A 27,740-nucleotide genomic window follows, 5' to 3' on the forward strand; every position below is an offset into this window, starting at 1 on the left:
ACGTGAGGTGACGTGTGTGCTTGCACGATGCGCTTACACTGCAAAGCGTTACCCAAACTGTCAATCAAAATATATCTGCTTAAATCTTTTAAACAAAATATTAAAATGTTAATATAACAACATTAACTAATAACTTGATATAATATCTCAATCTTTATTTACTTTTTAATTAATATTTGTAACAATTAACATCTTTAATTATGACATAACAACCACGACGTGCGTTAACAATGCGCATTATTTCGCAACATTCGATAAAGAAATTTCTTATCATGATGCAACAACCCGGGATCTCGTGTTAAAGGATTTCTCGGGGCGGCGCTTCTCAGAGAAGCGCACTAATTATGACGTAACATTCCTCGCGCCTCGCTTAATGGAAAATTTTAAAGTTCCTATGCTTTACAACAGACCTAGTTTTATAATAGTAAATTATATTATTCATTCGTATTTTTGTTTAATTAAAAAAATGTAGTTTTGTGGTTGTTAATTACTTATTAAAATCACCAAAATTAAAATTATTTTGTCAACATATGACGTCACAAATCTAGTTTTGTCGAAAAATTTTAACAGCAATAGAAAAAACTAAACAACAAAAACTAAACAACTTTTAGAAAGGCACGACCGTTTTTAATGGTAACCTGTCAAACGGGCAAAAATGGCCGTTTATAAACACTGTGTTGGTACTTTAGCATAACTTTTTAACCGATTACACAAAAACCACAAGAAAACAACGTCTTATTTAATACATATTGTTGATAACCAATACATTTGTTTTTACTTCTACCGTCCTAAGTTTTTGAAAAATCGTACAATTTTTGGTAATTTTTTTTATATGTAAGTGAGCACATTAGCACTTTCTGGTTGTAGGACATTAACATTATTTATACAAGTTACTTTGTTTTATTGTATTATTACATATCACATAGTTTTAATAGAAAGGCAATCAATTGCACGTATACATAATAGTTATAATATTAACAATTTATAATCATAAACAAATTATCAAGACACAATAATTATCAGTGTAATTTTAAAGTCTAATTATTTACATTAACTTTACACAATAATCAATATTAAAAAATCTTCACTAAAAGGCTTTTAGCATTTGTTAAAAATTTAATCCAAAAATGCCAGAAATTATTGCATAATATTTAACATAAATATGCTTTCAAACAACACTTAAGGACGCTACAGCGCGAAAGCAGTAGGGATTAAACCCAGGACTTCATGTAGTGAAATCAAGTGTTGAATCACTTTACTGTGCTGCTGGTTAGGTTGATTCTACTGTTCACAAATGTTATTTTTGTATAATGGTGCTATTGTCAATTTAAACTAAATATACTTACACACAGTTATAATCAGCAAAATTAAGAACAAATCGCAGCTTAATACTAAGTTAAAGTAACAAAACTTTAGTTGTGTTAGGGTATAAGCGCACTACCTCTTTCTTTACATTTTAAGATAAAGAAACAAGAAATTTCTTTTATGGTGAATTTTAAATCAAAAATTTTTAGTAAAGTTTTGCAAGCGAAAATATAAACTTAACACCTTTTATCAAGAGTTTGTACATCCTTTTACATTTTCGAGCTACCAGAGTACGTATATTACACCTAATAGTTCATAAGTTTGTTTTCTAATTATCTATGTTTAATGCTTTAACATTTTTATCTCAACTTTCATAGATTTAACAAATACATAACAAACTTGGTGTATTGTAAATACCAAAGACATTTAAATAACGGGTACGGAAATATTTTTAAATTACCAAGCAAGTAAAAATAATTCTTTTTCACTATTTAAACGAAAACGACTTTAAAATTTGGTTCATGTTGTAGAAATCACATTTACTTTATTTAGAAATTTTAAAGGACATACTGTGTCCCAAAATCAAAAAAAACTTGAGGATATAAATGAACTTTACTTTTATTCTGAGCAGAAAAAAACAGCAAAAAGTTTTCTAATTGTAAGTCATATATCGTGGGGTTGAACTGAACTTAGCGTACGATTTAATCACTTTGTTCACTGCATCTAAGAAATCTTTTTCAGTGGCAATTTTACGACGAGCTCTGATAGCATACATCCCAGCTTCTGTGCAAACACTTCGAATCTCAGCCCCTGTGCTGTTGGGACACAACCTACCCAACAACTCGTACCTAATATCACGTTCTACTGACATCGACCTCGCGTGGATTTTAAATATTTTCGTTCGTCCTTCAAGATCGGGTAAACCAAACTCGACCTTTCGATCCATTCTTCCTGGTCGCATCAACGCTGGATCTAAGGTGTCAGGTCGATTGGTGGCCATGAGTACCTGGATAAAAGGAGTTAGTTAGAATCAAAATTTGTTAGAAAATATTTAAAATTATATTTATATCACTTTCATATTTTGTCCCTGGAAAAAATGGATTGTTTAGTATAAGAAAGACTTGACGAGTACCTTTAAGTACGTGAGTTTGTCAAGAATGGTAAGGTACAAATAAACCTAAAATTTTACTGATTTTGGAGTTAAGATATTTTTTAATAAATGCTGTTAAAAATAAATTTAGAAAAAAGAAACCCTTTTTGGTCAATAATAAGAAAGACTTAAAAAGAAATTAAAAGTCAAAGCACCAAATTCTAATCTAAAGCCAACAAAGAAAGATTTATATAAAAATACATATATATATTTTATATATATATATATATGTATATAATGAAGCTTAGTGAACCATTTATTTATGTATATCCAATTATTGGCCTACAAACTAAATAAAACTGCTATTTGTGGTGATTTATGACAATTATAAAAATGTCCCTATTTATTATGACAACTATAATGCCTACAATAGTGCATCAAATAAAAGAAAAAATAATTTAAACCTCACCTTAATGTTTCCTCTAGGATCAAATCCATCAAGTTGGTTGATTAGCTCCAGCATGGTTCGTTGAACTTCATTGTCTCCACCTGCTCCATCATCGAACCTGTAAACATTTAAAGAGAATTTAGTAAGACCATCTGTACAAGTTTATAATAGGTTAGAATTAGAGCAATGTTTAGTTTCTATAAAAAAATGATTTTTTACTGACTTTAAAACCTTACCCTAACAAAAAAACAATTGAAAATTAGCTAAGCTTTTAATTAAATATGAGATTTTTTACATAGTTGGAGCAATGCTTAGTTTCCAGAAGTAATATAACTTAAGTTATTAAAGGCCCTACCCTAAAAAATATATACCATTTAAAAATAAACAAACTTTTCTAATGAAACATTAAAAATTAGTAAGTTTTAATGTTAAAATGAAAATTTTAACTTTTTTTTCGAAATTAATAAAATTAAACAAAAAAGTTTTTTAACATTTTTTATTCGTAACAAAAGTTTTTTTTATAAATTCTTACCGAGCTCCCCCAATTGCGTCAATTTCATCAAAGAAGATCAAACAAGCTTTCTTAGTCCTCGCCATCTCAAACAACTCTCTCACCATCCTTGCTCCTTCACCGACATATTTTTGTACAAGTTCCGACCCGATCACTCTAATAAAACAAGCATCTGTGCGGTTGGCAACAGCTCTGGCACATAATGTTTTACCAGTCCCTGGTGGTCCAAATAATAACACACCTTAAATACAAAACAAAATATTTTAATTTTGGAGTTTGTGTCCATTTTTGTATCGAAAATACGTTCTAATAACAAAAAATTCTGGGTTTGGTGACCATGCCATAACATACTTAAAATCTTTATGTAAACATTATTACTTTTGGCATGTTTTAAATCATTAAATTAATTTTGTCATTTTCCCCGTCGCATTGTTGTAATATTAATTGTATATCGTATTTATTATTTACTTTTATCAATGTGCGAAAACCAAAATAAAAAAATAAATTTAAAAAAAGGTTTTGTTACTGGTACATTTACAGTAATATGCAACATTTTTTTACACATATATTTAAGAAGTATGGCAATAGTTTTGTTTATATTTATTAAAAATAGGTGCTGTTGTGACATGTTTGAGCTATCCATAAACAACGAGCTCAAAAGCAAATAGTGTGGCATTGGTGCGACTCGAACCCAGGAACCTTTTTGGCTCATAGTCCAATTTCATGACTATTATACCATATTAAAGCACAATCGAACTAAAAACTTGGTTTAAAATTTACGTTTATAACTCAAAATCCTGAACTAAGAAGCACTCACCTTTTGGAGGATCAATCCCAAGGTTGACAAACCTCTCGGGATGCAGGAGAGGAGTTTCCACAACTTCTCGGAGCTTCTGGATCTGCTCCTTGCAACCTCCAACATCGGAGTAAGTCACATCAGGTTTTTCTTCAACCTTGACGAAAAAAATAAGAGGTCAAACAATTTTAATAAAAATTTATAATAATAAAATACTTTTTTTACAATTTTAAGATTATTTAATTAAAAAATTATTTTAAGTTAAGAGTCAATAAACAGACATATATATTTTTTTTTCAGTTTGGGATATTTTTAGTTATAATTGCCAAAAATTTAAGCTGTTAATTAATCAATGGCTCAGGGGAAGTTTATATCATTTATATTGCCTTAATTAAGAGTAAGACATGGAAGCAGTGGGGAGTGAACCCAAGACCTAATTTAGTGACGACAAGTGTTCTAACCACTACACACATTGCCGATCAATTTATTTAAATTTTTTATCAAGATCCAAACCTGCATCATGGTCACAGTTGGATCAATCTTTGGAGGAAGTGGGATGTGAATTTGATATTTATTCCGATCCACTCCGACCCTCATTCCTTCTTCTATGTCGGTTGGGGCAACTTGGTCCCCCAACTCCACTACAAATTTAGCAAATTGTTTCACGTTGATGATGTACTTTGCATTGTCGCTGTCTGCATCGATAATCTTAGTACATCTGGCCACTTGAAGGGGTTGTTCGCTTTGTAAAGTTTGTTTGTCGGCAGCAAGGTCCCATAATGCCGGTGGAGCAAGTCCTGAAATAATTTCAGTTTTAATTTGTATTTTAGGTAATTTACTTTTGAGATTAATTTACATTCAGATTTTCTACACTAGATTGTTTTATTATATTTATTACTTGAGCAACTTTTTTATACTTGGCTTTTTATAAATATTTTAATTGCCAAGTTAACTATATAGCCTATATTAACGATTTAGATGTGTTTTTACGAATTTGTTTTTAAATACATTCTGTTAAATTTATTTTCTTATATTGCAAGTTATCAGATACAATTTGAACATTAAATTTGTTTATAAACTTATACTGTTAACATCTCTATAAAAAATAATTTTAATATCAAAGCAAAACCTACCAACACTTTAAGTTTTCCAACCCCACTACATTAACAATGGTAAGATGGATAAAGTTATTACAACAACAAAATATTTTTATGTTTTAAAAAAACCTTGAAATTTTTTTTTATATAGACATTAAATATTTTTTTGGATAACCATGTAACCCAGAAGACTACTTAAAACTGGACAATCTAACCCAACAATATCGACCCAGTCTCGAGTTGCCTGTGGCAGTTTGGGATATTATAAATTATAATTGCCTAATAATTAGGCTGCTGATTAAGTGTTGGCTCAGCAAGAGTTCATACCGTTTATAGCACCTTACTCAAGGGCGCTACAGCATAAGAGCGGTGGGGATCGAACCAACGCCCTCATGTTGGTGTGGCAAGTGTTCTTACCACTACACCACGCTGCCGGCCATTGTTATAAGGTTTGTAAATCTAAGTATAAAACTTTTTTTTTTCTATTCTAGACCATGATTTATCAACCTTTTTAAAGAACATAAACTATGTAAAAACAACTTATTGTAATATTAAACCTGTATCAGATTCCTTAATGCCACTTAATTCATTAACTCTCTTCGTGATTGCTACAATATCTTCCTCCACAGCTTTTATTTGCTTGGCATAAGCTCCTTGTCCATAAGTTTTAAGAAGAGCGATGTCCCCCTCATCAAGAGCTTGGATGGGTTTATCTTTTTCCTCATCATCTTTTACTTTTCGTTGATCATTTCCCAAATAGTCCGGCATCTTAAATTTGTTTTTAGGTTTTTAGCTTAATTTACCTATAGCTGAAAATATAAATGTAATTAAATATAAATAACTAAGAATTCATTTGTTAGTTTATAATGTAACTATAAAGAGTAACGTTAATAGTGATGATAAAAAAGTTAAAACATTTTCTTTATGTAAACATTAATACTTTTGGCATGTTTTAAATCATTAAATTGATTTTGTCATTTTTTCCCGTCGCATTGTTGTAATATTAATTGTATATTGTATTTATTATTTACTTTTATCAACGTGTGAAAAACCAAAATAAATAAATAAAAATTTAATTTTAATTTTGTCTGTTTGTTTGACGTTTTTTTTAAATTTATACATTTATCAATAGTAAAAAATAAGACTACTAATAGTAACGTCAACCTATAGAATGTTAAATAATTACTACATACTATTTAATCCTTTTAGTTACTTAGTTAAATCTACGAAAAAAATTAAACCGAATGTATTTATTTTATCTACTTCCACACGTTCGTTAAAATATTTCAATAAAAGATAGTTTATCCTCATATTTTTATTGAATCGTTGTGAATTACGGAACTATGACATCGCAAATTTAATATTAAAACCCGTCACTCTTTTAAAATTTTACAATTAAAAACAACTAAACGATCATCAAATGTAGCGCCAAAATATTTTTTATTCTTATTTAAATTTAACTAACACAAAAATTAACTTCTATTAATTGCATAAATTATTTATTTACTTAAAAATATTTATCTTTAGAGCTTATATTTACAAGCAGCAAATTTTGTACACATTATTACGCACAATTTTGTGTTAAACATTTTATTTTCCTAAGCATTTTATTTTTCTTATGTGTATTTTCGTAATATTTGGGTGACAACCTTAGCAAGCGTAGTTAACAGATTTAAAATTACGCAACAACTTATGAACTAAAACCAACTTTGCTTTAATAAAAAAAGTTTTTAAATAAAATAAACTAACAATTCTTAGTGTCATAATGATACTGCAAAATTTCAATGCACATTTTCAAGAAATATACTGTAAAAATATTTACACAATTACCCAGCATTCTATTTAACATAATAAAATATGTTTGCCAATTTTCTTTCGAGCCAAGACGGTATATTTAAACTTAAATTGGTTAATCATTTGCCTAAGGCTTCATGTATTAAAATACTGCTTTGTAAGGTTTTAATCATTTAGAGAAACACAAGCAAATTTAAAACCTAATTTAAAACTTAATCGAATTAAGGACAGTTTTATTTTAAATTTAGTAGGTTAGCCTTTTAAATGACATTCAGTTTAGGTCTTTTACAAGACTGTTTATTTAAAACTAAAAACGCAAAAATTACATTTTTAAATTTACCATTTAAATATTTGTCGTTTAGAAATTTTTTCAATATACTAAAAATGACCGACGATAATAAAGCAGAAAATAAAATCGATAAAAATGCGGAAATGACATCAATTTCAACCGGAACCACAAGGACAACTGAAAGTAAGTTTTTATTAAATAAAATTTATTTTAAATTTAATCTAAAATTGATTTTTTGTTAAGTCTAATACTCAAATTAACATATTTTCAAATTTATACGTATTATCTGGCTAATTATATTGTTAGCCACATTATTACTTTATATTTACTTTATATTTTGCTGTATTAGATTGTGTTTATTTTACAAAAGATCCATTTTGAAATTTAATAATTTTAGACTGTACCAATGATTTTAAATTACCCAAAATCTTTGACTATATAATACACAATAGGACTTACTTTTGTATACCTTAAATTTTGTATAAGGCACTCAGGTTTATGATGAAAGTAGTGCCTCAAAATCGGTGTCGTTTGCTACCGGAGAAGTTCTCCACATCGATCAACCAATCGAAAAAGTCGAAGAAAATCATTATGTGTTTCGACGCGGTTCGACCGAGGTTCATGTCCAGTAAGTAATTTTGTGTTACTATCGGTTCCGACGCGGTTTGACCGAGCACGTTCAGTAAAAAAATTGTTATGCGTTTTGACGTGATTTGACCAAGCACGTTCAGTAAAAAAATTGTTTTACTATGCGTTTTGACGCAGTTTGACCGAGGTTCACGTTCAGTGAGTAAATTTATTTTACTATGTGTTTCGGCCCGGTTTGGCAGAGGCTTTCAATTTATATGTGTTCGCTAAACTAAAATTCAACTATTATAAGTGTAAAATTGCATTGTGGTTGTGCAATATTAACAAACAAAAAGATAAAAATGATTAATTTTTCAAATAAAACTTGTTTAAACAGTGCTTAAAATCTACCTGTATTTTACCGATGTTTATTTAGTGGTTAGCGTGAGTTTAAAAATAGTTTATCATGTTGGCAAACAGTAGTTGTTTATTTAATATTTTTAAGTACAACATTCTATCTTTATTTGTTAAATATTGCCCCAAATTTGTCAATATTTATAGTGATTGAATATAGTATTTAAAATTTAAAAAAACAAACTTTCAGAAATGAAATTTTTTGTTAAAACTCTGTTTGTTGATATTTAAATTATATTTTTTGTGAATGGTTATAAAAATTATTTTCTGTATGCAGTTTTATAAATTTTAAAGCAAATATATTGTCGTTTAGAAATTGCATATTTTTGCATAAATATGGTATAAACAACGTTTTTTGGCTTTTTTAATATTTAAATTATTTATAATTTTAGAACACTAGGGGGTGACGCGAGTCAGAAATTTGAAGAAAATGAAGCGAACAGTCAAAGTTTGATTACTCTTTTGTCAGGAATATTAGCCTTGATTATGTTTTTAATTACTCTGGTTATTAAACTATCTGCTGCTCTAACTGAAACGGTTGGTTAAATAAAGATTACCTGAAAAAACTAAATTTTTTTAGGATCACTTGTACTTTACGATGCTAACTGATTCTCTTTTGTACTTTACGGCCCTAATTGATTCTCTTTCGTACTTTATGGTCCTCGCTAATTCTTTATTGTACTTTACAGTCCTTACTAATTCTCTCTTGTCTTTTACAGTCCTCACTAATTCTCTCTTGTACTTTACAGTCCTCGCTAATTCTCTCTTGTACTTTACAATCCTTCATAATTCTCCCTTATACTTTACAGTCCTCCATAATTCTCTCTCATACTTTACAGTCCTTGCTAATTCTCTCTTGTACTTTACAGTCCTCGCTAATTCTCTCCTTTACTTTACAGTCCTCCATAATTATCTCTTATACTTTACAGTCCTCCATAATTCTTTCTCGTACTTTACAGTCCTCGCTAATTCTCTTTTGTACTTTACGATCCTAACTGATTCTCTTTCGTACTTTACAGTCCTTCATAATTCTTTCTTTAACTTCACAATTTTATTTTTTTGAAGATTGTAAAGTACACGTGATCTATTAGTTTTTAATCGCTAATTATCTTAAATTATTATCTTAATTGTTCATTTTTCGTTCAAAATTGTGTTAACATGTTTATTAAAAACACATTTTATTAAACTATTTATTTAAATAAGAAATAATTGTTATATTGTTACAGATAACTTCGATAATAGAAAGCGAATACATGTTGGCCCTTTATTCAATGGCATATTTGTGGCTTATTTACTTCTTATTTAGGGGAAGATTATTCAAAAAACAAATTTTGTTTCTTAAAAATAACCAAAGTAGCAACCGTTGGTTAAAAGGTAAAAATTAGTTTTTGTATTTTAAATATTTTGTTGTTTTAACCTCGATGTGGGACAATGAAATTTACAGTCTAAACATAGAGTAAAATTTGTTACCCCGACCCAGTCTTAAGTTGACTTTGGCAGTTTGGGTTATTATTAATTATAATTACTTGATAATTAAGCTGCCAAAAAGGAGGTAGTATAGAAATTAAACCTAAAATAAACACTTTAAAATCCAATACGGACTTTTAAATAAATTTTACTTCAAATTTTGTTATTATTTTAGGTGTCATCGGAATTTTTGGTCTGGCTATTATCTTAAAAGATGGCCTTGAATTTTTAGCCCAATTACTAAGCGACAGCAGCGTCTGTCATGAAAATAAAATAAAGGCAGCTATGTCAATCGTCCATGCAGCTTTTGTTATCGGACAAGTAACTTATATTGCTCGCTACTCTAAAGTTTACATCAGAAACTGCTCTATAGGCTCAAGGTAACATTTGTGAAGTTTAACTAGTGTTTTATGATCGAAATAACTGTTATTATTACGTAACAGTTTTTGTTTATTACAGAACAGGGTTGATGTTTATAATAGCAGTTAACTTATCAATATGGATAGCTTCAATAGTGGATGAAACTTTAATCGCTTTAGAAATTCATTCTACGACTGTGGATGCAACCGAACCGCATGGAAGTGGTGGTAAATTAATTTTTTTTATACAAATGTTTATCCACGATGTGGAAAGGTCGAATGTGCGACCTATACATAGAGTAACATTAGTTACTCCGAACCAGTCTCAAGTTGCCTTTGACAGTTTAGAATATTTTAGATTATGAATGCCCGATGACTTTGCTGCTGATTAAGTGCTAGCTCGACAGGAGTTTATACCATTTAAAGCGCTTTACTCAAGGGTGCTACAGTATAAGAGCAGTAGGAATTGAACCCACGACCTCATGGTGGTGTAGCAAGTGTTCTGTTCACTACACCACGATGCCGGTATTTATTAGTAATAACGTTTTATGTTTTTTTTCAAATCTTATTCACATTTTTTAAATATTTCTTAGAAACTACAACTTATTCGAGCCTAAATTCTACAAAAAGTCATTACGCCAGTTCAGGTTAGTCTTTGTTTGTAAACTATTCCACTTATGACGTCACTTTAAACGAAATTAAATGGTGCTTATGAATACTTAATATGGCGCCAAACATTTTTTTAATAGACAGTTAAAAATAATTTTAAGATAAAATTTAAATTAAATTTTTGCTGTTAATGAATTTATTTAATTAAATAGAAGACCATGGTGACCCCTGCGAATGCCATTCTGAGTTTTGTACAACCGTTCACGCGGCCGAGAAATTTTTATTTCCATTTTTGGTGGAGTTTAGTTTGGTAGCTTCGACTGTTCTGTATGTAACATGGACCAATATTGGGAAGAAACCACCGCCATGTGAGGGCGTAACGAAACCAAGTTACAAGTTTTATAATTCTTATGGAGGTAGGTTTTTTGTATCTTACTGAAATAAGAATTTTGAATAAAATATCCTTTTATGTACACCAAATGTAAAGGTCGACTTAACTGCCAAAAAATTACACATTTTTACCAAAGAAATAGCATAAGCCAAAAGAAATTTTATTTTTTTAAATAAATACAAAATTTTTAACAATTTTAAATTATATTTTTAGGTGGAGGTCTTGGTCTAGCAGCCTTATTTTTTACAGTAATTATAATGATTATTTTGGCAACACTGCCCTCCGAAGCCCCACCTGGCGAGGAGAATTATTTCACAGAGACATCCCAAAATATTGTATTAGACTCATTTATGGTAAAAAAATATAGTAATATTTACTATAAAAAATATATGCTGTAAAATATTAATGTAAACCTTAATATTTACAGCATGTGTTAATTCATGAAATTGATTTTGTTATTTTTTACAGAAAAAAAAACTGTTTTGTTTAATTATTTTTTTTGAATGGCTTTATAATTTAAATTCTTTTGTTAGATTATTCTAGAAACTTGTATGCTGATTGGTTGCTTTGTTGGTTTTTATTTCTACCACCGAATACCTCGTCCTATAGAATCCACATCAGCCTTGGACAACGTTTTGTTATTCATCTGCATCATTGGACCCTTAACTCTCGGTATATTCTCTATGGTGGCAGTAATTGCGGGGACTGATAACAAAGTGTCGGGATGGGTGCTAGCACTTGGTGCCCCGTTAGCTGATATTATACAATGCTTAGTACAGGTGAATATATCGGCAGTATAACGTAATATTGGTAACATACGCTGTTTTAAATTATGATTTAATTTGATAGACAATTAAATAGGCTCAACATTTAAATGCATTAGCTATTTATTTAAAAAAAAAACGAATTGATTTAACATTAAAATCTAGTGCGCGCTAACTTTTTGAATCTAAAAAATTGAATTTTATTCTGCTTTTTGGGACAAAAAAACTTCTAGTATTAGTTAAATAAATCACATTTTATGTCATTTAGTTGATTTTAATCTTGTACGGACTACAACGCGAACCAATCCTATCTGCAAACTCAAAAGAAACAGCTGAAAATCTACGAAGAAGGTTTGCAATGTGTTTTACTTTAAAAAAGTTAAATTAATCTTGAAAGTAAACATAAACATTCGTAACCTTTATTAATAAAGCATCAATGACAGCATGACGTAGTCAATGACAGCATGATGTAGGTCAAAGCATCAATGACAGCATGATGTAGTGGTCAGAACACTTAGCTTTACTACATGAGGTCCTGAGGTTGATACCCACTGCTCTAATGCTGTAGCGCCCTTGAGTTATATCCCAGACTGCTAAAAGCAGCTCGAGACTGGGTTGGGGTAACTAATGTAACTCTACGTTTAGGTCGTGAAGTCGTCCTTCCCACATCGAGAATATATAATAAGCATAAAAAAACAAAATGATATTTTTTGCTTTACAGCATAGCCCAACAACTAGGACGCAGTTACGCTCCTGATAAAGACGAAGGCGCTGGTTACTTCGGGAAAGAAGCTCACGACAATAAGACATTTTTACGTAGTCGTCGTGGTTCTATTACGTCAGTAGTTTCAGCACTCGCCCACCCTCAACCTTACCACACATCTGAGTTACATGCTAACGATGTTAACTTAATAGAAAACGGGGGTAATGATAAAATTGTGACCACGCCACAGATAATTGTCACCGATGAAAATAACGATAACTTAAACGAAGATGAAGCCAACCAGAACAATATCGAAGTGAATTTAGCTGTGAACGAACAAAGAGACGATAATATCCCCGACGACAAAGTATCAAACGCTAGCCTTGAAGTTTTAGGCAAAGAGGCTTTACTTAAAATCGTTTCCGAAACTCGCATAGCAAGACCTGATAACCTTAGGTTATGGTTACGCGGTGTGATAATGTTCCTGTTGCTCTCTAACGCCAGCATGTGGATGTTTTTATCGCTAAACGGAACAGCGTTTGTAACTCATTCGTACCAGTTTTTGTTCTATGGTAGTAGCGCATGGACGACGATTTTAATGATTTGTCGACCTTTGAGTATTTTCTTTCGAATGCATTCAGCTGGTTGCTTGTTTGAGATATGGTCTTATGCTTGAACAACTAACTATACTTGTCTGTAGTTTAAAAATACTGATCTTAATACACTTCAGTTAGTTTTGCTCTTTTTCTGTAGATAGTTAGTTTTTCTTCCTTAATTTTTTGTCGATATTTTAACTTTTTTTGTTTTAATAAAATAAAAGTAGATTTAATTAAATTTAAATATAGGGGTTCACATTGACATACAAAAGACAGTGTTTTTTTTAATTTCCAATTTTTAAATTAAATTAGTTATGTATTTTGAAATATTTAGTATTTCTATGACAAAGGGTGGTTGTAGGGTTTCCGTGAAAAAAAATATTGTAAAAGGGAAACACTGGTAAATTCCCGTTTCATTTCTCACGCATTTAAACCCAGGCAAAATTATCACGTTTTATTTAAATGCAAACAACGAAGTAAAAATGTGCAATAATAAGAAGAAACAAAAGTGGCAATTTTGGCGAATATAAATTTAATTATTTGCGTTCTTGTGTAAGGCACTATAATAAAGGCACAACAACTCAAGCGTTTAAATCATTAAATTGATTTTGTTATTTTTTCCGTCGCATTGTTGTAATATTAATTGTATATCGTATTTATTATTTACTTTTATCAATGTGCTAAAAACCAAAAAAAAAACTAATTAATAATTATAAGATTATTAGATAATTAAAATCATTATTTTTTTTAACTACTAAAGATAACTTAAGAATGGGTCGGGGTAACAAATATTACTTAATGTTTACTGTTTAGGCCGTAAAGTCAAGTTTTTTTAAAGTTGAACAAAGTTATATATTAACTATTTTTACCTAATTGAATGTCTAAAAATTTACTTTTTCTTTAAGCTTGTAAAAAATTAGATATTGACAAAATATTTGTTGTTTAAAATAATTTAAGTTTTAAAAATGGGGGACAGTAAAGAAGTGAAACCTCATTCTGGGATTCCAGAAGCAATATTTCTAGATGACGTTGAAACTTACATGAAGGAAAATAACATGTCGTCAGCTGAAGCAATGCTTCAAAAACTTGATGAAAATTACCAGAAATATAAACTTTATGAAGTCAATTTGGTGCAAAAGAAAAGAAGACTAAAACAACAATTGCCCGAGTTAAAATCAACTTTGGATATTGTTAAACATCTGCATAGTAAAAAGGTGATTTTAACCTTGGAATACAATCTTTATTTTTACCCAGATTCTTTATTTCAATGTTTCACAAACCCCCTTAAATCAGTTGATTTCACAACTAAATACTAAAATTAAAATTATGTTATTTTTACAGCTTTTAAATATATATATGTACTCATTTTTCACGATATTTGTAATAGGACATTTTAGTGCCATAAAATACAAATTTCCTACCACTTATACAGCTCCTGACTGTATGAAAACTGTAAACTTAAAATGATCCAAACATTGTAAACAAAACACCTCAAGTTTTTATATACAATATCTATAAAAGCTAATTCGGTGTATAATCAAAGTAGAACCAACAACATCCTTAAACTACAAGCAAACTAATTAATCCCAATATTACAGGATTCTAAGGAAGAAATATCAACAAGATTTTTGTTGTCGGGGGCAGTTCATGCAAAAGCTAAAATTCCACCGACCAATGAAGTGGGTTTATGGTTAGGGGTAAGTTGGTAATGTAGCTTTAAATTAAGTTCTAAGCCACAAATTTGTATAAAGAAAAACATGTTAAATTTTTTTTAACACTGGTTTTTAAAATTGTATTGAACAAATGGCATGGTGTCTTAGGTAAAACACCTGGCTTGACTACATACAGTCACAGGTCTGCTCTTATGCTGTAGCACCCTTAAGCAAAATGATATAGATGGTATAAATTAATGCCAATCTAAAAACCAATCAACATACTTATTGACCAACTAGAATTAACTAAATTTCAAACTAAAAATAAACTTGAGACTGAGTTGGAGTTATAAAGGTGGGTCACATCCAAAACAAAAATTAAAAAGGGGGTTAATAGTTTAATAAAGCCAAGCCTCCCTTAATGGTTAACTTATTTTTTACAGGCAAATGTGATGTTAACTTATACCACCCAAGAAGCATTAGATCTTCTCACTAAAAATTACAGCTCAGCTATTGTCAACTTGGAAACAATAAACAACGACCTTGATTACCTTCGCGATCAATTCACAACCACTGAGGTTACAATGGCTCGACTTTACAATTGGGACGTAAAGCAAAAAGTCGCTAAAAAGAAAGCGGCACAAGTTTAAAAATGTCGTAGAATTTGTTGTTGTATCTTGTTGCATTTTTGTATAATTTTCGAACCTAAAAAAGCTGGAATTATAACTGTACTCCTTATTTTAAAATAGGTATTTTACTTCCTCTCTCAGTTTATTATGACACATATGCAAAGAATATAAAGTTAGAAGCACAAGATATAGAAGTTAGCACAGTGTTTTAACTTTTCCTTACAGAGGTCCAACACTTTACTCAATAAAGTTTAAATAAAAAAATACAGTTTAAACTTTTCAACCAAATTTTAAATGCTTGGTTCATCGGCAAAACAGATTTGCATGTATGTAAAATTAAGTTCATTTTGGGACTAAAAGTTAAAATATTATTTAATTCTTTGCTGTGTATAAAAAAAATTAAAAAATCGTAATAAATATAAAGATATCCAAAAAGGCCTAAAAATATAAGCTTTGCTATATATATATAATTTATATTAAAAGCTTAAGCTAATTAGTATAAAGCAAAAATCCTGTAACAGACAAATATATTCTAGAACAACAAAGAGTCTTCCAATGATGTTTATAAAAAGAAGAAAAAATATTAAAGTATCCACAAATAAAAAGTATTTAACTTAAGACCCTTAGATGACAATAGTTGTATATAGTTCTGTCAGACTAGACATCAATTAGAAATAATATTGAACTTTGTATATATAAAAAATATTTGTAAAGAATTTATTTTTTTTTCTCAAACTGAGATAGGTAAGCTTCCTTGTCTTTGTCACTCATATAATCAGTAAATTGTTCGTGCATAAGTTTGTGATGCTCGTTCTCCTTGGACTATAATAACAGACATGAAAATTAAAAGAAGATATTTGTTTATATTAAAATTGCCATAATTTATGATAAAATCATCTTATAAACAAAGTACTGTGTTAAAAAAAGAAAAAAAAAATATTATTAAACTAAAATGTTTAATACAATCTTTAATAAGATACCAAAATATTTTAAAATGTGTTTATTGGCTTATACAATATTTTATTTTTCCTGCCTTTTTACAAAATTTTGACTCATTTTTGAACCGGCAGCGTAGTGTGGTGTAGTGGAAAGAACACTTGCTACACTACTTAAGGTCGTGGGTTCAATCCCCACTGCTCTCATGCTGTAGCGCCCTTGAGTAAAGCGCTATAAACGGTATAAACTTCTGCTGTGACAATACTTAATCAGCAGTATAATTATCAGGCAATTATAATTTATAATTTTCCAAAAAATTGCCACAGGTAACTCGAGGCTTGGTTGGGGTAACTGATGTTACTCTATGTTTAAGTCGTGAAGTTGACCTTGCCACAACAAGAATAAAGATATAAAAAAAACCTGGGTTACTGTAAACAAATAAAATACTTGAGAAAAAACTTAGATTTAGGTTTACCTTATTCCAATACAACATCAGACAAAGAACTCCGATGAACCAACAAACTATTCCAACCATCATATACCTTATTCGAACAATCCATAAATAACTCTCATAAAATTCATTTCTATCATTTAAAACATAATAAATTAAATATTAAATATTTTTTGTATTTATTTACTCTTGATGTTTGAAGGTCACCTTCATGGTCTAACTTTAAGTAACATTTGTTACCCAGTCTTAATTTAACTTTGACAGTTTGGGATATTTTTGTTTATTTTTTTCCTGATAAGAAAACTAGTAATTGGTTTTAGTTCTAGCAGAATCAATATGGTATATATCGCCAGCAGTGGGAATCAAACCTTATGCAATAAAACTAAGTGCTATCAGTAACATATGTTAAGAAATTGAAGTACCAGTTTAATTTCCTATGGCCTAAAATCTTATTTCTAATTCCAGTTGTTGTGCCTTTGTGATATTTTTTGATTTAGTAACGTATTAAAAGTTTTTTTTGTATGTAAATTTATCTTCAATTTGGAAAGGTCGAATGTGCGACCTAAACATAGAGTAACATCAGTTACTCCGACACAGTCTCGAGTTGCCTGTGGCAGTTTGGGATATTATAAATTATAATTGCCCGATGATTCAGCTTATGATTAAGTGCTGGCTCAGTAGAAGTTCATACCATTTATAGCTACTTACTCAAGGGCGCTACAGCATGAGATCAGTGGGGATTGAACCCACGACCTCATGTAGTGTAGAAAGTGTTCTGACCACTACATCACGCTGCCTTGTAATTTAGCCTATAGAGTATTAAAAATTCAACCTTTTTACAAAAACAATAAAAAATAGAAAACAAAAAAACTTACGATACTTCATCTGGAACATCCTCAATTTTCTTAAACTTTCCAAACATAACCATTCGCTTTTTCTGATCCTCGCTTAATTTCATTAACTGAACTTTATTAACTGCAAAAGTTAATTTATTAAAATATTGAAAAACGTTTTTATTTTAAATTTAAAACTTACTATCATCAGTAGAATATGATCTTGTATATAAAGATATATTTGGATAAGTTTTATATGGAGAGGTTTGTAAAATTGAACCTCCATTAACTAAAACTTTTGTTGTATTTCTTCGTAAAGTTATCGACATAAACTTAAAAGCGCAGTTGACCAATATTTTTTGATTCATTTTAACTTTATCTTTATTTATCTGCAGACAAATGTTAAATTTTTAATAAAATATTATATCAAGTTGTAAACCTTATTGAATAGCGTTCTAATTTTTTCAATATTTTAAGAAGAAAATGATAAATTTACTTTAACTTTGTAAAAAAATTTTGTATTATCATGCAGCGTGTTTACAAACCACTGTCATTCTGCTAGAATTTTTTTTTTTTTTAATCCTAGCAGAACTCCGCATTTTTCCGCGTAAGTGCATGTTGATATAAATTGGTAAATCGGTAATACAAAAAACTAAACATGATAAATTAATTATTGTTACATGAATGTTAATATTATTCTCTTTGTTTATTCCGATGTCGACTCGGATAATAAACCAGGCAATTTTGCAAAATGCAGATTTTGCGGTAGCGCAAATTATCGACCTTTTAAATAATATTAAATAAACAATATTGAAAGTTATATTAAAGTCAAAAAACAATAAAGAAACAAGATTTCGCTCCGACCCAATTAAAAATACTTTCCGACATTTAACATCATATTAAACGAATTATAAAAAAAATGTATGTTAATTTTTGAAATGAACAAATTTCGTTTACGCGAACTATCGACCGAAAACTGATAACAAATATGTCGAAAATTCGGCAAATCTTTTTATTTCCGAGTTATTTTAAAATACTTTCCGACATTATGAAGTTCAAAAAAATTTAATCACAGCTAGGTTCTGCAATTATCTAAAAGTTTGCGCAGTTTTAAGTTGCACATTTTGCGTTTTCGCTAATTATCGACATTTTAAATACTATAAAAGAAACAATAACCCGCTCCTTTAGGCGAAAAACGAATCCCACTCTCCAGCAGAAACTACTTTCCCAAAAAAATATACGAGCCAAATTTTATTTATAAATAAGTAATTGTAAATTAAAGTTGCAAGCAAAGTTTAAAGCGAAACAACCTTTGTTTGCAAAAGTTATAGTAATTTCAAAAAACAATGAAGAAACAAGATTTCGCTCCGACCCAATTAAAAATACTTTCCGACATTATGAAATTTAAAAAAATTTAACATCATATTAACCGAATTAAAAAGAAGGTGTATGTTAATTTTTGAAATGAACAAATTTCGTTTACGCGAACTATCGACCGAAAACTGATAACAAATATGTCGAAAATTCGGCAAATCTTTTTATTTCCGAGTTATTTTAAAATACTTTCCGACATTATGAAGTTCAAAAAAATTTAATCACAGCTAGGTTCTGCAATTATCTAAAAGTTTGCGCAGTTTTAAGTTGCACATTTTGCGTTTTCGCTAATTATCGACATTTTAAATACTATAAAAGAAACAATAACCCGCTCCTTTAGGCGAAAAACGAATCCCACTCTCCAGCAGAAACTACTTTCCCAAAAAAATATACGAGCCAAATTTTATTTATAAATAAGTAATTGTAAATTAAAGTTGCAAGCAAAGTTTAAAGCGAAACAACCTTTGTTTGCAAAAGTTATAGTAATTTCAAAAAACAATGAAGAAACAAGATTTCGCTCCGACCCAATTAAAAATACTTTCCGACATTATGAAATTTAAAAAAATTTAACATCATATTAACCGAATTAAAAAGAAGGTGTATGTTAATTTTTGAAATGAACAAATTTCGTTTACGCGAACTATCGACCGAAAACTGATAACAAATATGTCGAAAATTCGGCAAATCTTTTTATTTCCGAGTTATTTTAAAATACTTTCCGACATTATGAAGTTCAAAAAAATTTAATCACAGCTAGGTTCTGCAATTATCTAAAAGTTTGCGCAGTTTTAAGTTGCACATTTTGCGTTTTCGCTAATTATCGACATTTTAAATACTATAAAAGAAACAATAACCCGCTCCTTTAGGCGAAAAACGAATCCCACTCTCCAGCAGAAACTACTTTCCCAAAAAAATATACGAGCCAAATTTTATTTATAAATAAGTAATTGTAAATTAAAGTTGCAAGCAAAGTTTAAAGCGAAACAACCTTTGTTTGCAAAAGTTATAGTAATTTCAAAAAACAATGAAGAAACAAGATTTCGCTCCGACCCAATTAAAAATACTTTCCGACATTATGAAATTTAAAAAAATTTAACATCATATTAACCGAATTAAAAAGAAGGTGTATGTTAATTTTTAAAATGAACAAATTTCGTTTACGCGAACTATCGACCGAAAACTGATAACAAATATGTCGAAAATTCGGCAAATCTTTTTATTTCCGAGTTATTTTAAAATACTTTCCGACATTATGAAGTTCAAAAAAATTTAATCACAGCTAGGTTCTGCAATTATCTAAAAGTTTGCGCAGTTTTAAGTTGCACATTTTGCGTTTTCGCTAATTATCGACATTTTAAATACTATAAAAGAAACAATAACCCGCTCCTTTAGGCGAAAAACGAATCCCACTCTCCAGCAGAAACTACTTTCCCAAAAAAATATACGAGCCAAATTTTATTTATAAATAAGTAATTGTAAATTAAAGTTGCAAGCAAAGTTTAAAGCGAAACAACCTTTGTTTGCAAAAGTTATAGTAATTTCAAAAAACAATGAAGAAACAAGATTTCGCTCCGACCCAATTAAAAATACTTTCCGACATTATGAAATTTAAAAAAATTTAACATCATATTAACCGAATTAAAAAGAAGGTGTATGTTAATTTTTGAAATGAACAAATTTCGTTTACGCGAACTATCGACCGAAAACTGATAACAAATATGTCGAAAATTCGGCAAATCTTTTTATTTCCGAGTTATTTTAAAATACTTTCCGACATTATGAAGTTCAAAAAAATTTAATCACAGCTAGGTTCTGCAATTATCTAAAAGTTTGCGCAGTTTTAAGTTGCACATTTTGCGTTTTCGCTAATTATCGACATTTTAAATACTATAAAAGAAACAATAACCCGCTCCTTTAGGCGAAAAACGAATCCCACTCTCCAGCAGAAACTACTTTCCCAAAAAAATATACGAGCCAAATTTTATTTATAAATAAGTAATTGTAAATTAAAGTTGCAAGCAAAGTTTAAAGCGAAACAACCTTTGTTTGCAAAAGTTATAGTAATTTCAAAAAACAATGAAGAAACAAGATTTTGCTCCGACCCAATTAAAAATACTTTCCGACATTATGAAATTTAAAAAAATTTAACATCATATTAACCGAATTAAAAAGAAGGTGTATGTTAATTTTTAAAATGAACAAATTTCGTTTACGCGAACTATCGACCGAAAACTGATAACAAATATGTCGAAAATTCGGCAAATCTTTTTATTTCCGAGTTATTTTAAAATACTTTCCGACATTATGAAGTTCAAAAAAATTTAATCACAGCTAGGTTCTGCAATTATCTAAAAGTTTGCGCAGTTTTAAGTTGCACATTTTGCGTTTTCGCTAATTATCGACATTTTAAATACTATAAAAGAAACAATAACCCGCTCCTTTAGGCGAAAAACGAATCCCACTCTCCAGCAGAAACTACTTTCCCAAAAAAATATACGAGCCAAATTTTATTTATAAATAAGTAATTGTAAATTAAAGTTGCAAGCAAAGTTTAAAGCGAAACAACCTTTGTTTGCAAAAGTTATAGTAATTTCAAAAAACAATGAAGAAACAAGATTTCGCTCCGACCCAATTAAAAATACTTTCCGACATTATGAAATTTAAAAAAATTTAACATCATATTAACCGAATTAAAAAGAAGGTGTATGTTAATTTTTAAAATGAACAAATTTCGTTTACGCGAACTATCGACCGAAAACTGATAACAAATATGTCGAAAATTCGGCAAATCTTTTTATTTCCGAGTTATTTTAAAATACTTTCCGACATTATGAAGTTCAAAAAAATTTAATCACAGCTAGGTTCTGCAATTATCTAAAAGTTTGCGCAGTTTTAAGTTGCACATTTTGCGTTTTCGCTAATTATCGACATTTTAAATACTATAAAAGAAACAATAACCCGCTCCTTTAGGCGAAAAACGAATCCCACTCTCCAGCAGAAACTACTTTCCCAAAAAAATATACGAGCCAAATTTTATTTATAAATAAGTAATTGTAAATTAAAGTTGCAAGCAAAGTTTAAAGCGAAACAACCTTTGTTTGCAAAAGTTATAGTAATTTCAAAAAACAATGAAGAAACAAGATTTCGCTCCGACCCAATTAAAAATACTTTCCGACATTATGAAATTTAAAAAAATTTAACATCATATTAACCGAATTAAAAAGAAGGTGTATGTTAATTTTTAAAATGAACAAATTTCGTTTACGCGAACTATCGACCGAAAACTGATAACAAATATGTCGAAAATTCGGCAAATCTTTTTATTTCCGAGTTATTTTAAAATATTTTCCGACATTATGAAATTAAAATAAATTTCAAATCATATTAAACGAATTAAAAAGAAAGTGTATGTTAATTTTTAAAATGAACAAATTTCGTTTACGCGAACTATCGACCGAAAACTGATATCAACCATGGCGATTAAAATTTCAAAGTTAATTATTGAGCAATCTTAGTTTAAAAGCCCGGATCCCACGACAAGGGGTTGCTCTTCATTTTCGCAACTTAAAAGATAATGATAAAGATCATGTTTGTAATTTAAGATAGATGGTTTAAACAATAAACGAATTCTGGGTGGAATAACGAGGTCACCGATTTTTTTTGTGGAATGCTCTGTATGCTGTTCCAGACAAAATTGGTTTTTGATAAAAAAAGTTAAGTTGCGATAAATATTTTCAGTGACAGGGCAACTAAACATATTGTGTTGACTAAGTTTGTAATTTCTACCCTTTAAAAATAAAAAATGACGATAACCATATACAGTGTTTTTTGATTTATCAAATGGCAATGTTATGATAGTTAAAATTTGTTTTTGTACATTTTGTAACAACGGGCTACTTGTTTCTGGCCAAGAAACATCCTTTACGTAATTGTAACTACAGTCCATAAAGAAAGTCTTAAGTTTATGTAAAGACTTATAATCATTATTATCGAAAGTTTTACATCCAAGTAAATTGTCGCCGCCATCTACCTGCTTATTTAAGGTCGATTTAAGATCAGTATTTATAATGTTCTTCGCTTCTGTTTTATGACTTTCTGTGGGTAAAATTACATTTTTCTCGGGAACATCACAACTATTATCATCGTCACCAAGTATTGTAGTACCAACTAACGTATAAAAAAATAAATAGCCGTTTTTATTAATGTCGTCGTAAGCCGTTTCATGATTAACAGTTTTAATTATTGTTGCAGCAGTGTCGTCGCATTTATATATATTTTTGCCATTGTCCAAAATGTTATAAGTTACGTAATGACCAGAAACAAGAGATGCGCCCAAATGCACTACGACAGACCTTAACTTATAAGTTTTTTGAGTATTAGAATCGGAATTAAAGAATTCTAAATGTTTGTCGGGACATATTGGAGTTTGAATTTTTTGCAGCTCGCCTGCTCTAAGTAAGGATATTACTAATAAACTTGGGGTATTAATAAAATTGCAATTATTGATATTTTTGCAGTTGCATTCCTGGCAGTTATCGGGTTCATTAATTGCTTTAAAATAATTAGAAATATAACTTGATAATTTACTATCTTTAATTGTAGGGTTGATCGGAATTAACATTATATTAGGGGTTATTTGAAAGTTTGCGGGACGAACCAAATTACACGATTCGCAAGTTAAAACCGAACTACATAAAATTTCTGTGTCACAACCGATCAAATTTAACAAGTCACAAAAATCATTACTTTTTACAAAAAAATCGCTTGCGTCCTGTTGATTTCCGAATTGAAAATTATAAATCATACAAACTTTTTTTACGGTTTCTAAATGAAATTGATTATCAACGTTATCGTTTAAACTAATTGTATGAATTAATTGAAAAAGATTAAGCCAATCTGAATTTATAGTATTTATCATGGTTTCGGTTATGAAAAATGGTTCAACTATTGGCATTAGAGCATGCATAACTGAATTAAACCAACAAATGTTGTCACTATTTAATAAACCTGTGAAATGCAAGTGTGCATTTGATACAATAGCTTGTATGCCAGAATTAAAGTTTGTCGCAATTTTAAACAAAGTAAAAACAACCCAACACCTGTATAAATCTAAATCCTGAAAAAAAACATTTTTAATTTTAGTATTTTCGCATAAAATGTCTGTTGTAAGACAAACACAAGCTCCGCAATTATAACCATCGCGCTGTATAATAAGCGTACGCTGCGAAAAACTTACGTCATCGGTGAAACCTAAGTCGTTAAGCAAGGAAATCATGTTGGTCTTAATAAGATTAATAAGTGAATAATTACTACCATCCGCCGAGTCATATAAAGTTACGTGACCTTTACTTTTAACAAACGCAATTAACAAAAAATGATTTTTCCACAGTATAGGAAAAATGACGTTATCTCTAAGCTGTCCATCTTCCTGCAATATGCTTGTAAAACAACGTCGATAGCGTTCAAATTTACACTTACCCTCTACAATTTTATAAGTTACGTCGCAATCTACAGCTCCGAAGTGTAAACAATTTTTAAAGCTGTTGCGATGGCGCACGACGGACGAAACGTAAGCGTCAACTATTGTTGTTGAAAACCAACCGTTCATATATTCCTTATAAAAAATGCGAATTGAGCGTTGTATCTCTAACGACGGGTCCACGTTTACTGTTGCCAAATCCACCCACTTAATTTTGTGTTCGTCAAAAGTATTTAAAGCTAACGTTTTGATATTTAAGCCTGTTGGTACTGCATTCCAAATTTGTTTGGCAAAGTTTTCTATTTTGTTAAGTTTCCACAAATTTAAATCAAGTAAAACATAACAACTGGGTGTGAATAATTTAGATATCATTAAAGGTTTGGTTATTTCTTTATATGGTAATGAATCCACATCAATAACAACAGGGGAAGGGGAGACCAAAGGTTGTTTAGTTGATGTGTCTATTATTACCGTGATTTTAGATGTTTTTCTTTCAGGTATTTTGGGTTCAACCAAGTTAACGTAGCGTAATACTTTTGACGCACCTTTCGACGTGTAAAATCCTTTATTGCGACGCTTTCTTTTTTTAAAGGACGACACCACAACTGGGGTTCCTTTTTTCGCGGACGTATTTTTTTGCGTTGGCGAAGCGTAAATTTCGGAATCAACTAACGTTTTTTTTTTGGATCACTACTTTTTTTGGCATTTTTAGAATGAATAATTGAATATGCAAATTGTTTTTCTGTTTCTACAATTTCCTTTTGAAATTCTTCAACAAAGTTATCTAGTCTATTAAATCTTTTACCTTTTAAATATGTAAGTTTGAGCTCTCTAAAATGTTGCTCTATTATACCTTGAGTTAAATTGTTTACGTTAACAGATTGCAAGTTCAACGAATTAAGAGATTTTATAAATTCGGATTGGTTTTGATAAAATACAAAATTTTTTTTGTTAACTGATTGTTGATGCCTGGATAAATCCCCCAGCAGTAATTGGGATGTAGTTGAAATCCTACTTAATATAACTTTAATTATATTGGTGCAAAAATTTATATTACAATATTTGTTAGGCCCAATCGAATCATCAATTTCGTGATTTATTTTTACAACACTATCCAAAAATTTACAGTGAAGCCGTTTATAGTGAATAAAAAAAGGTGAATTTTGTTCCTGTTTTTTGTCTGAACTTTTACTAACAAAAAAATTTATTTCCTCGGATTCACTTTCATCCGAAGATAAACCCGAATCACTTTGGCTAAAATCAAAATCCAGATTTGTTGTGTGCTCAATATTGTCCGACATTTGTTTTAAACTCTCAAAATGCGCTTTAACTAAATCCGAAGTATTTTTACAATTAGTCATAATAATTATGCTTTGCATTACTTTATCCAATTGTTCTAAAGTCGTCGAAGAAAAAAGTAAAGATATCCAATACATAACGCAAAGACGCGTCGCCGAACTTTTATAATGTTTAATTACAATTCGCTTCGCAGCACGCATCGCATGACTTAAACAATTATGAACAAAAGTTGTCGTCATATCGCTAGACTTCGCCTTTCCTTTAACAATACGCCAACACCGCTGATAATATTCAACTCTATTCTCCCTACAAAACGCTTTAAGAACCGCATTCCACATAGCCATACTACCGTCGATCATAACCATAACAGGCATTTTAGAGTTGTTGCAAAATTTAAGCTTGTCGAATAAAAATTTTTCAAGAAAATGACTAATGCTAACTCCACTATGAGATCGCGTAATGTTACTTGCAACCGGTAATGCGATTTCACCTTCATTAGGATTCCTTACTAACAAAGTATATATTTGAAAATCGCTTTTGTTTTCGGTGTGCTGAATTACACTTCCAGTTGCATCAAAATAAACTACGTCCCTAGTTGATAAATCACAAAACGCCCAATTTGCCCAAGCGAGTACATTATTACTCCTTGCTCATGCGCAGTAATTTGCCGAATACAGTCTTGTCCTAACCTAATATATTCAAGGCGCAAAAGCTCTAAATTATAGCTACAGTTGCTAGTATAACGCTCTGTTAAATTACCTTTAGCTTTAAAATTTCGTAAAACAGATTGGGATGGTGCGAACGTATAAGATCCAAGGTAGCGCTCGGTTTCAGTTAATTTTCTGTTTAAATGGCGTTTTGCTTGCGCTGCGGTGCGATTACGAAGAACGTCGTTTAGTTCTTGTGCCTGAATTCCGGAGACGCGTCTACTTTTTATACATGATGGTTTATGCGATCGTTTTCCATAAACCTTAACCTTCGCTACTACCTCTTTGATCGTAGAGTTTAGTGTAACTGTGGTTTGTACTTTACAACCACAGCATTTCGCGTGCGCGCAATACGTGGTAACACATCCTTCTTCGTAACTCTCAGTCGAAGATTTAATGTTTAAAACATTACCAACCCTTTTTAAATAATTATTACGAATGCATGGTACGCAACCGTCGTAAATAGCATGAACACCTTCAATTACAACATGCTTGTAAATAAGATTTCCAAAATGTATTTCACCACGGTTGTGAATCATTTTTTTCCATTGTGCGTTAGATAAAACAAAAGACGAATCGATGTTAACTACTACATTTTTATTCTTTTTCTTGTCTGCAATGGATTCATTCATGTAGGCTAGACTCTCTAAAGATTTATTTGAAAAAAATAGCTTAGAACTCGCGTCGGTATCAAGTAGCAAAAAATCGGATTTTAATTCTGATGTTTTTAGTTCTTTGAATATAGTTTTGGGGGTGGAAAAATTACTTTCCAACTCTAATGCGCCTGATATAGTTTTGGGGGTGGAAAAATTACTTTCCAACTCTAATGCGCCTGATACAGTTTCGGGGGTGGAAAAATTACTTTCCAACTCTAATTCGCCTGATACAGTTTCGGGGGTGGAAAAATTACTTTCCAACTCTAATGCGCCTGATATAGTTTTGGGGGTGGAAAAATTACTTTTCAAATTTAATGCGCGTGATACAGTTTTTGAGGTGGTAAAATTACTTTTTAAATCTAATTCGCGTGATACAGTTTTTGGGGTGGAAAAATTACTTTTTAAATCCAACGCGCCTGAGATAGTTTTGGGGGTGGAAAAATTACATTTTAAATCTAACGCGCCTGATACAGTTTTGGGGGTGGAAAAATTACATTTTAAATCTAACGCGCCTGAGATAGTTT

At 30.2% G+C, this 27,740-nt stretch overlaps 4 protein-coding genes across 4 annotated transcripts; 2 read left to right on the plus strand and 2 right to left on the minus strand.

The window, feature by feature from the left end:
* Positions 1–995: 995 nt before the first annotated feature.
* Positions 996–6,052, minus strand: LOC145764055 (26S proteasome regulatory subunit 7). The gene is made up of 6 exons (XM_082575623.1): positions 5,805–6,052; positions 4,664–4,947; positions 4,172–4,307; positions 3,376–3,595; positions 2,865–2,961; positions 996–2,311 (listed from the first exon to the last, which is right to left on the minus strand). The coding sequence occupies exons 1-6, from the start codon at positions 6,013–6,015 to the stop codon at positions 1,958–1,960; spliced, it is 1,302 nt and encodes a 433-aa protein (XP_082431749.1). The 5' UTR covers positions 6,016–6,052; the 3' UTR covers positions 996–1,957.
* Positions 6,053–7,425: 1,373 nt separating this feature from the next.
* LOC145742418 (proton channel OTOP2-like) lies at positions 7,426–13,280 on the plus strand. The gene is made up of 12 exons (XM_082560200.1): positions 7,426–7,513; positions 7,817–7,958; positions 8,704–8,848; positions 9,538–9,685; positions 9,954–10,158; positions 10,238–10,365; positions 10,731–10,784; positions 10,959–11,162; positions 11,351–11,490; positions 11,671–11,916; positions 12,170–12,252; positions 12,623–13,280. The coding sequence occupies exons 1-12, from the start codon at positions 7,426–7,428 to the stop codon at positions 13,278–13,280; spliced, it is 2,241 nt and encodes a 746-aa protein (XP_082416326.1).
* An 827-nt stretch (positions 13,281–14,107) lies between these two features.
* Positions 14,108–16,247, plus strand: LOC145753599 (prefoldin subunit 3-like). The gene is made up of 3 exons (XM_082570005.1): positions 14,108–14,414; positions 14,799–14,897; positions 15,296–16,247. Exons 1-3 carry the CDS (start codon positions 14,166–14,168, stop codon positions 15,500–15,502), a joined length of 555 nt encoding a protein of 184 aa, XP_082426131.1. The 5' UTR covers positions 14,108–14,165; the 3' UTR covers positions 15,503–16,247.
* On the minus strand, positions 15,586–18,085 carry LOC145753610 (uncharacterized). The gene is made up of 4 exons (XM_082570016.1): positions 17,904–18,085; positions 17,744–17,843; positions 16,893–17,001; positions 15,586–16,303 (listed from the first exon to the last, which is right to left on the minus strand). Exons 1-4 carry the CDS (start codon positions 18,067–18,069, stop codon positions 16,199–16,201), a joined length of 480 nt encoding a protein of 159 aa, XP_082426142.1. The 5' UTR covers positions 18,070–18,085; the 3' UTR covers positions 15,586–16,198.
* Between the last annotated feature and the right edge of the window lie 9,655 nt (positions 18,086–27,740).

The sequence above is a fragment of the Corella eumyota genome, chromosome 1 (assembly GCF_963082875.1).
Source record: "Corella eumyota chromosome 1, kaCorEumy4.1, whole genome shotgun sequence".
Classification (NCBI taxonomy): domain Eukaryota; kingdom Metazoa; phylum Chordata; class Ascidiacea; order Phlebobranchia; family Corellidae; genus Corella; species Corella eumyota.

What these genes read in the sequence shown, in the direction of transcription:
- LOC145753610 (XM_082570016.1), bottom strand. Translation starts at nt 18,069, where the DNA reads ATGAATCAAAAAATATTGGTCAACTGCGCTTTTAAGTTTATGTCGATA. An exon ending in ATCATATTCTACTGATGATA is followed by an intron (nt 17,844 to 17,903) that starts GTAAGTTTTAAA and finishes TAACTTTTGCAG; the next exon opens with TTAATAAAGTTCAGTTAATG. An exon ending in GATGTTCCAGATGAAGTATC is followed by an intron (nt 17,002 to 17,743) that starts GTAAGTTTTTTT and finishes TTTAAATGATAG; the next exon opens with AAATGAATTTTATGAGAGTT.
- LOC145764055 (XM_082575623.1), bottom strand. Translation starts at nt 6,015, where the DNA reads ATGCCGGACTATTTGGGAAATGATCAACGAAAAGTAAAAGATGATGAG. An exon ending in CAACTGTGACCATGATGCAG is followed by an intron (nt 4,308 to 4,663) that starts GTTTGGATCTTG and finishes TTTTTCGTCAAG; the next exon opens with GTTGAAGAAAAACCTGATGT. An exon ending in ATCCTAGAGGAAACATTAAG is followed by an intron (nt 2,312 to 2,864) that starts GTGAGGTTTAAA and finishes CCTTTTATCCAG; the next exon opens with GTACTCATGGCCACCAATCG.
- LOC145742418 (XM_082560200.1), top strand. Translation starts at nt 7,426, where the DNA reads ATGACCGACGATAATAAAGCAGAAAATAAAATCGATAAAAATGCGGAA. An exon ending in AACCACAAGGACAACTGAAA is followed by an intron (nt 7,514 to 7,816) that starts GTAAGTTTTTAT and finishes ATTTTGTATAAG; the next exon opens with GCACTCAGGTTTATGATGAA. An exon ending in TTGTATTAGACTCATTTATG is followed by an intron (nt 11,491 to 11,670) that starts GTAAAAAAATAT and finishes TTCTTTTGTTAG; the next exon opens with ATTATTCTAGAAACTTGTAT.
- LOC145753599 (XM_082570005.1), top strand. Translation starts at nt 14,166, where the DNA reads ATGGGGGACAGTAAAGAAGTGAAACCTCATTCTGGGATTCCAGAAGCA. An exon ending in AACATCTGCATAGTAAAAAG is followed by an intron (nt 14,415 to 14,798) that starts GTGATTTTAACC and finishes CCAATATTACAG; the next exon opens with GATTCTAAGGAAGAAATATC. An exon ending in AAGTGGGTTTATGGTTAGGG is followed by an intron (nt 14,898 to 15,295) that starts GTAAGTTGGTAA and finishes TATTTTTTACAG; the next exon opens with GCAAATGTGATGTTAACTTA.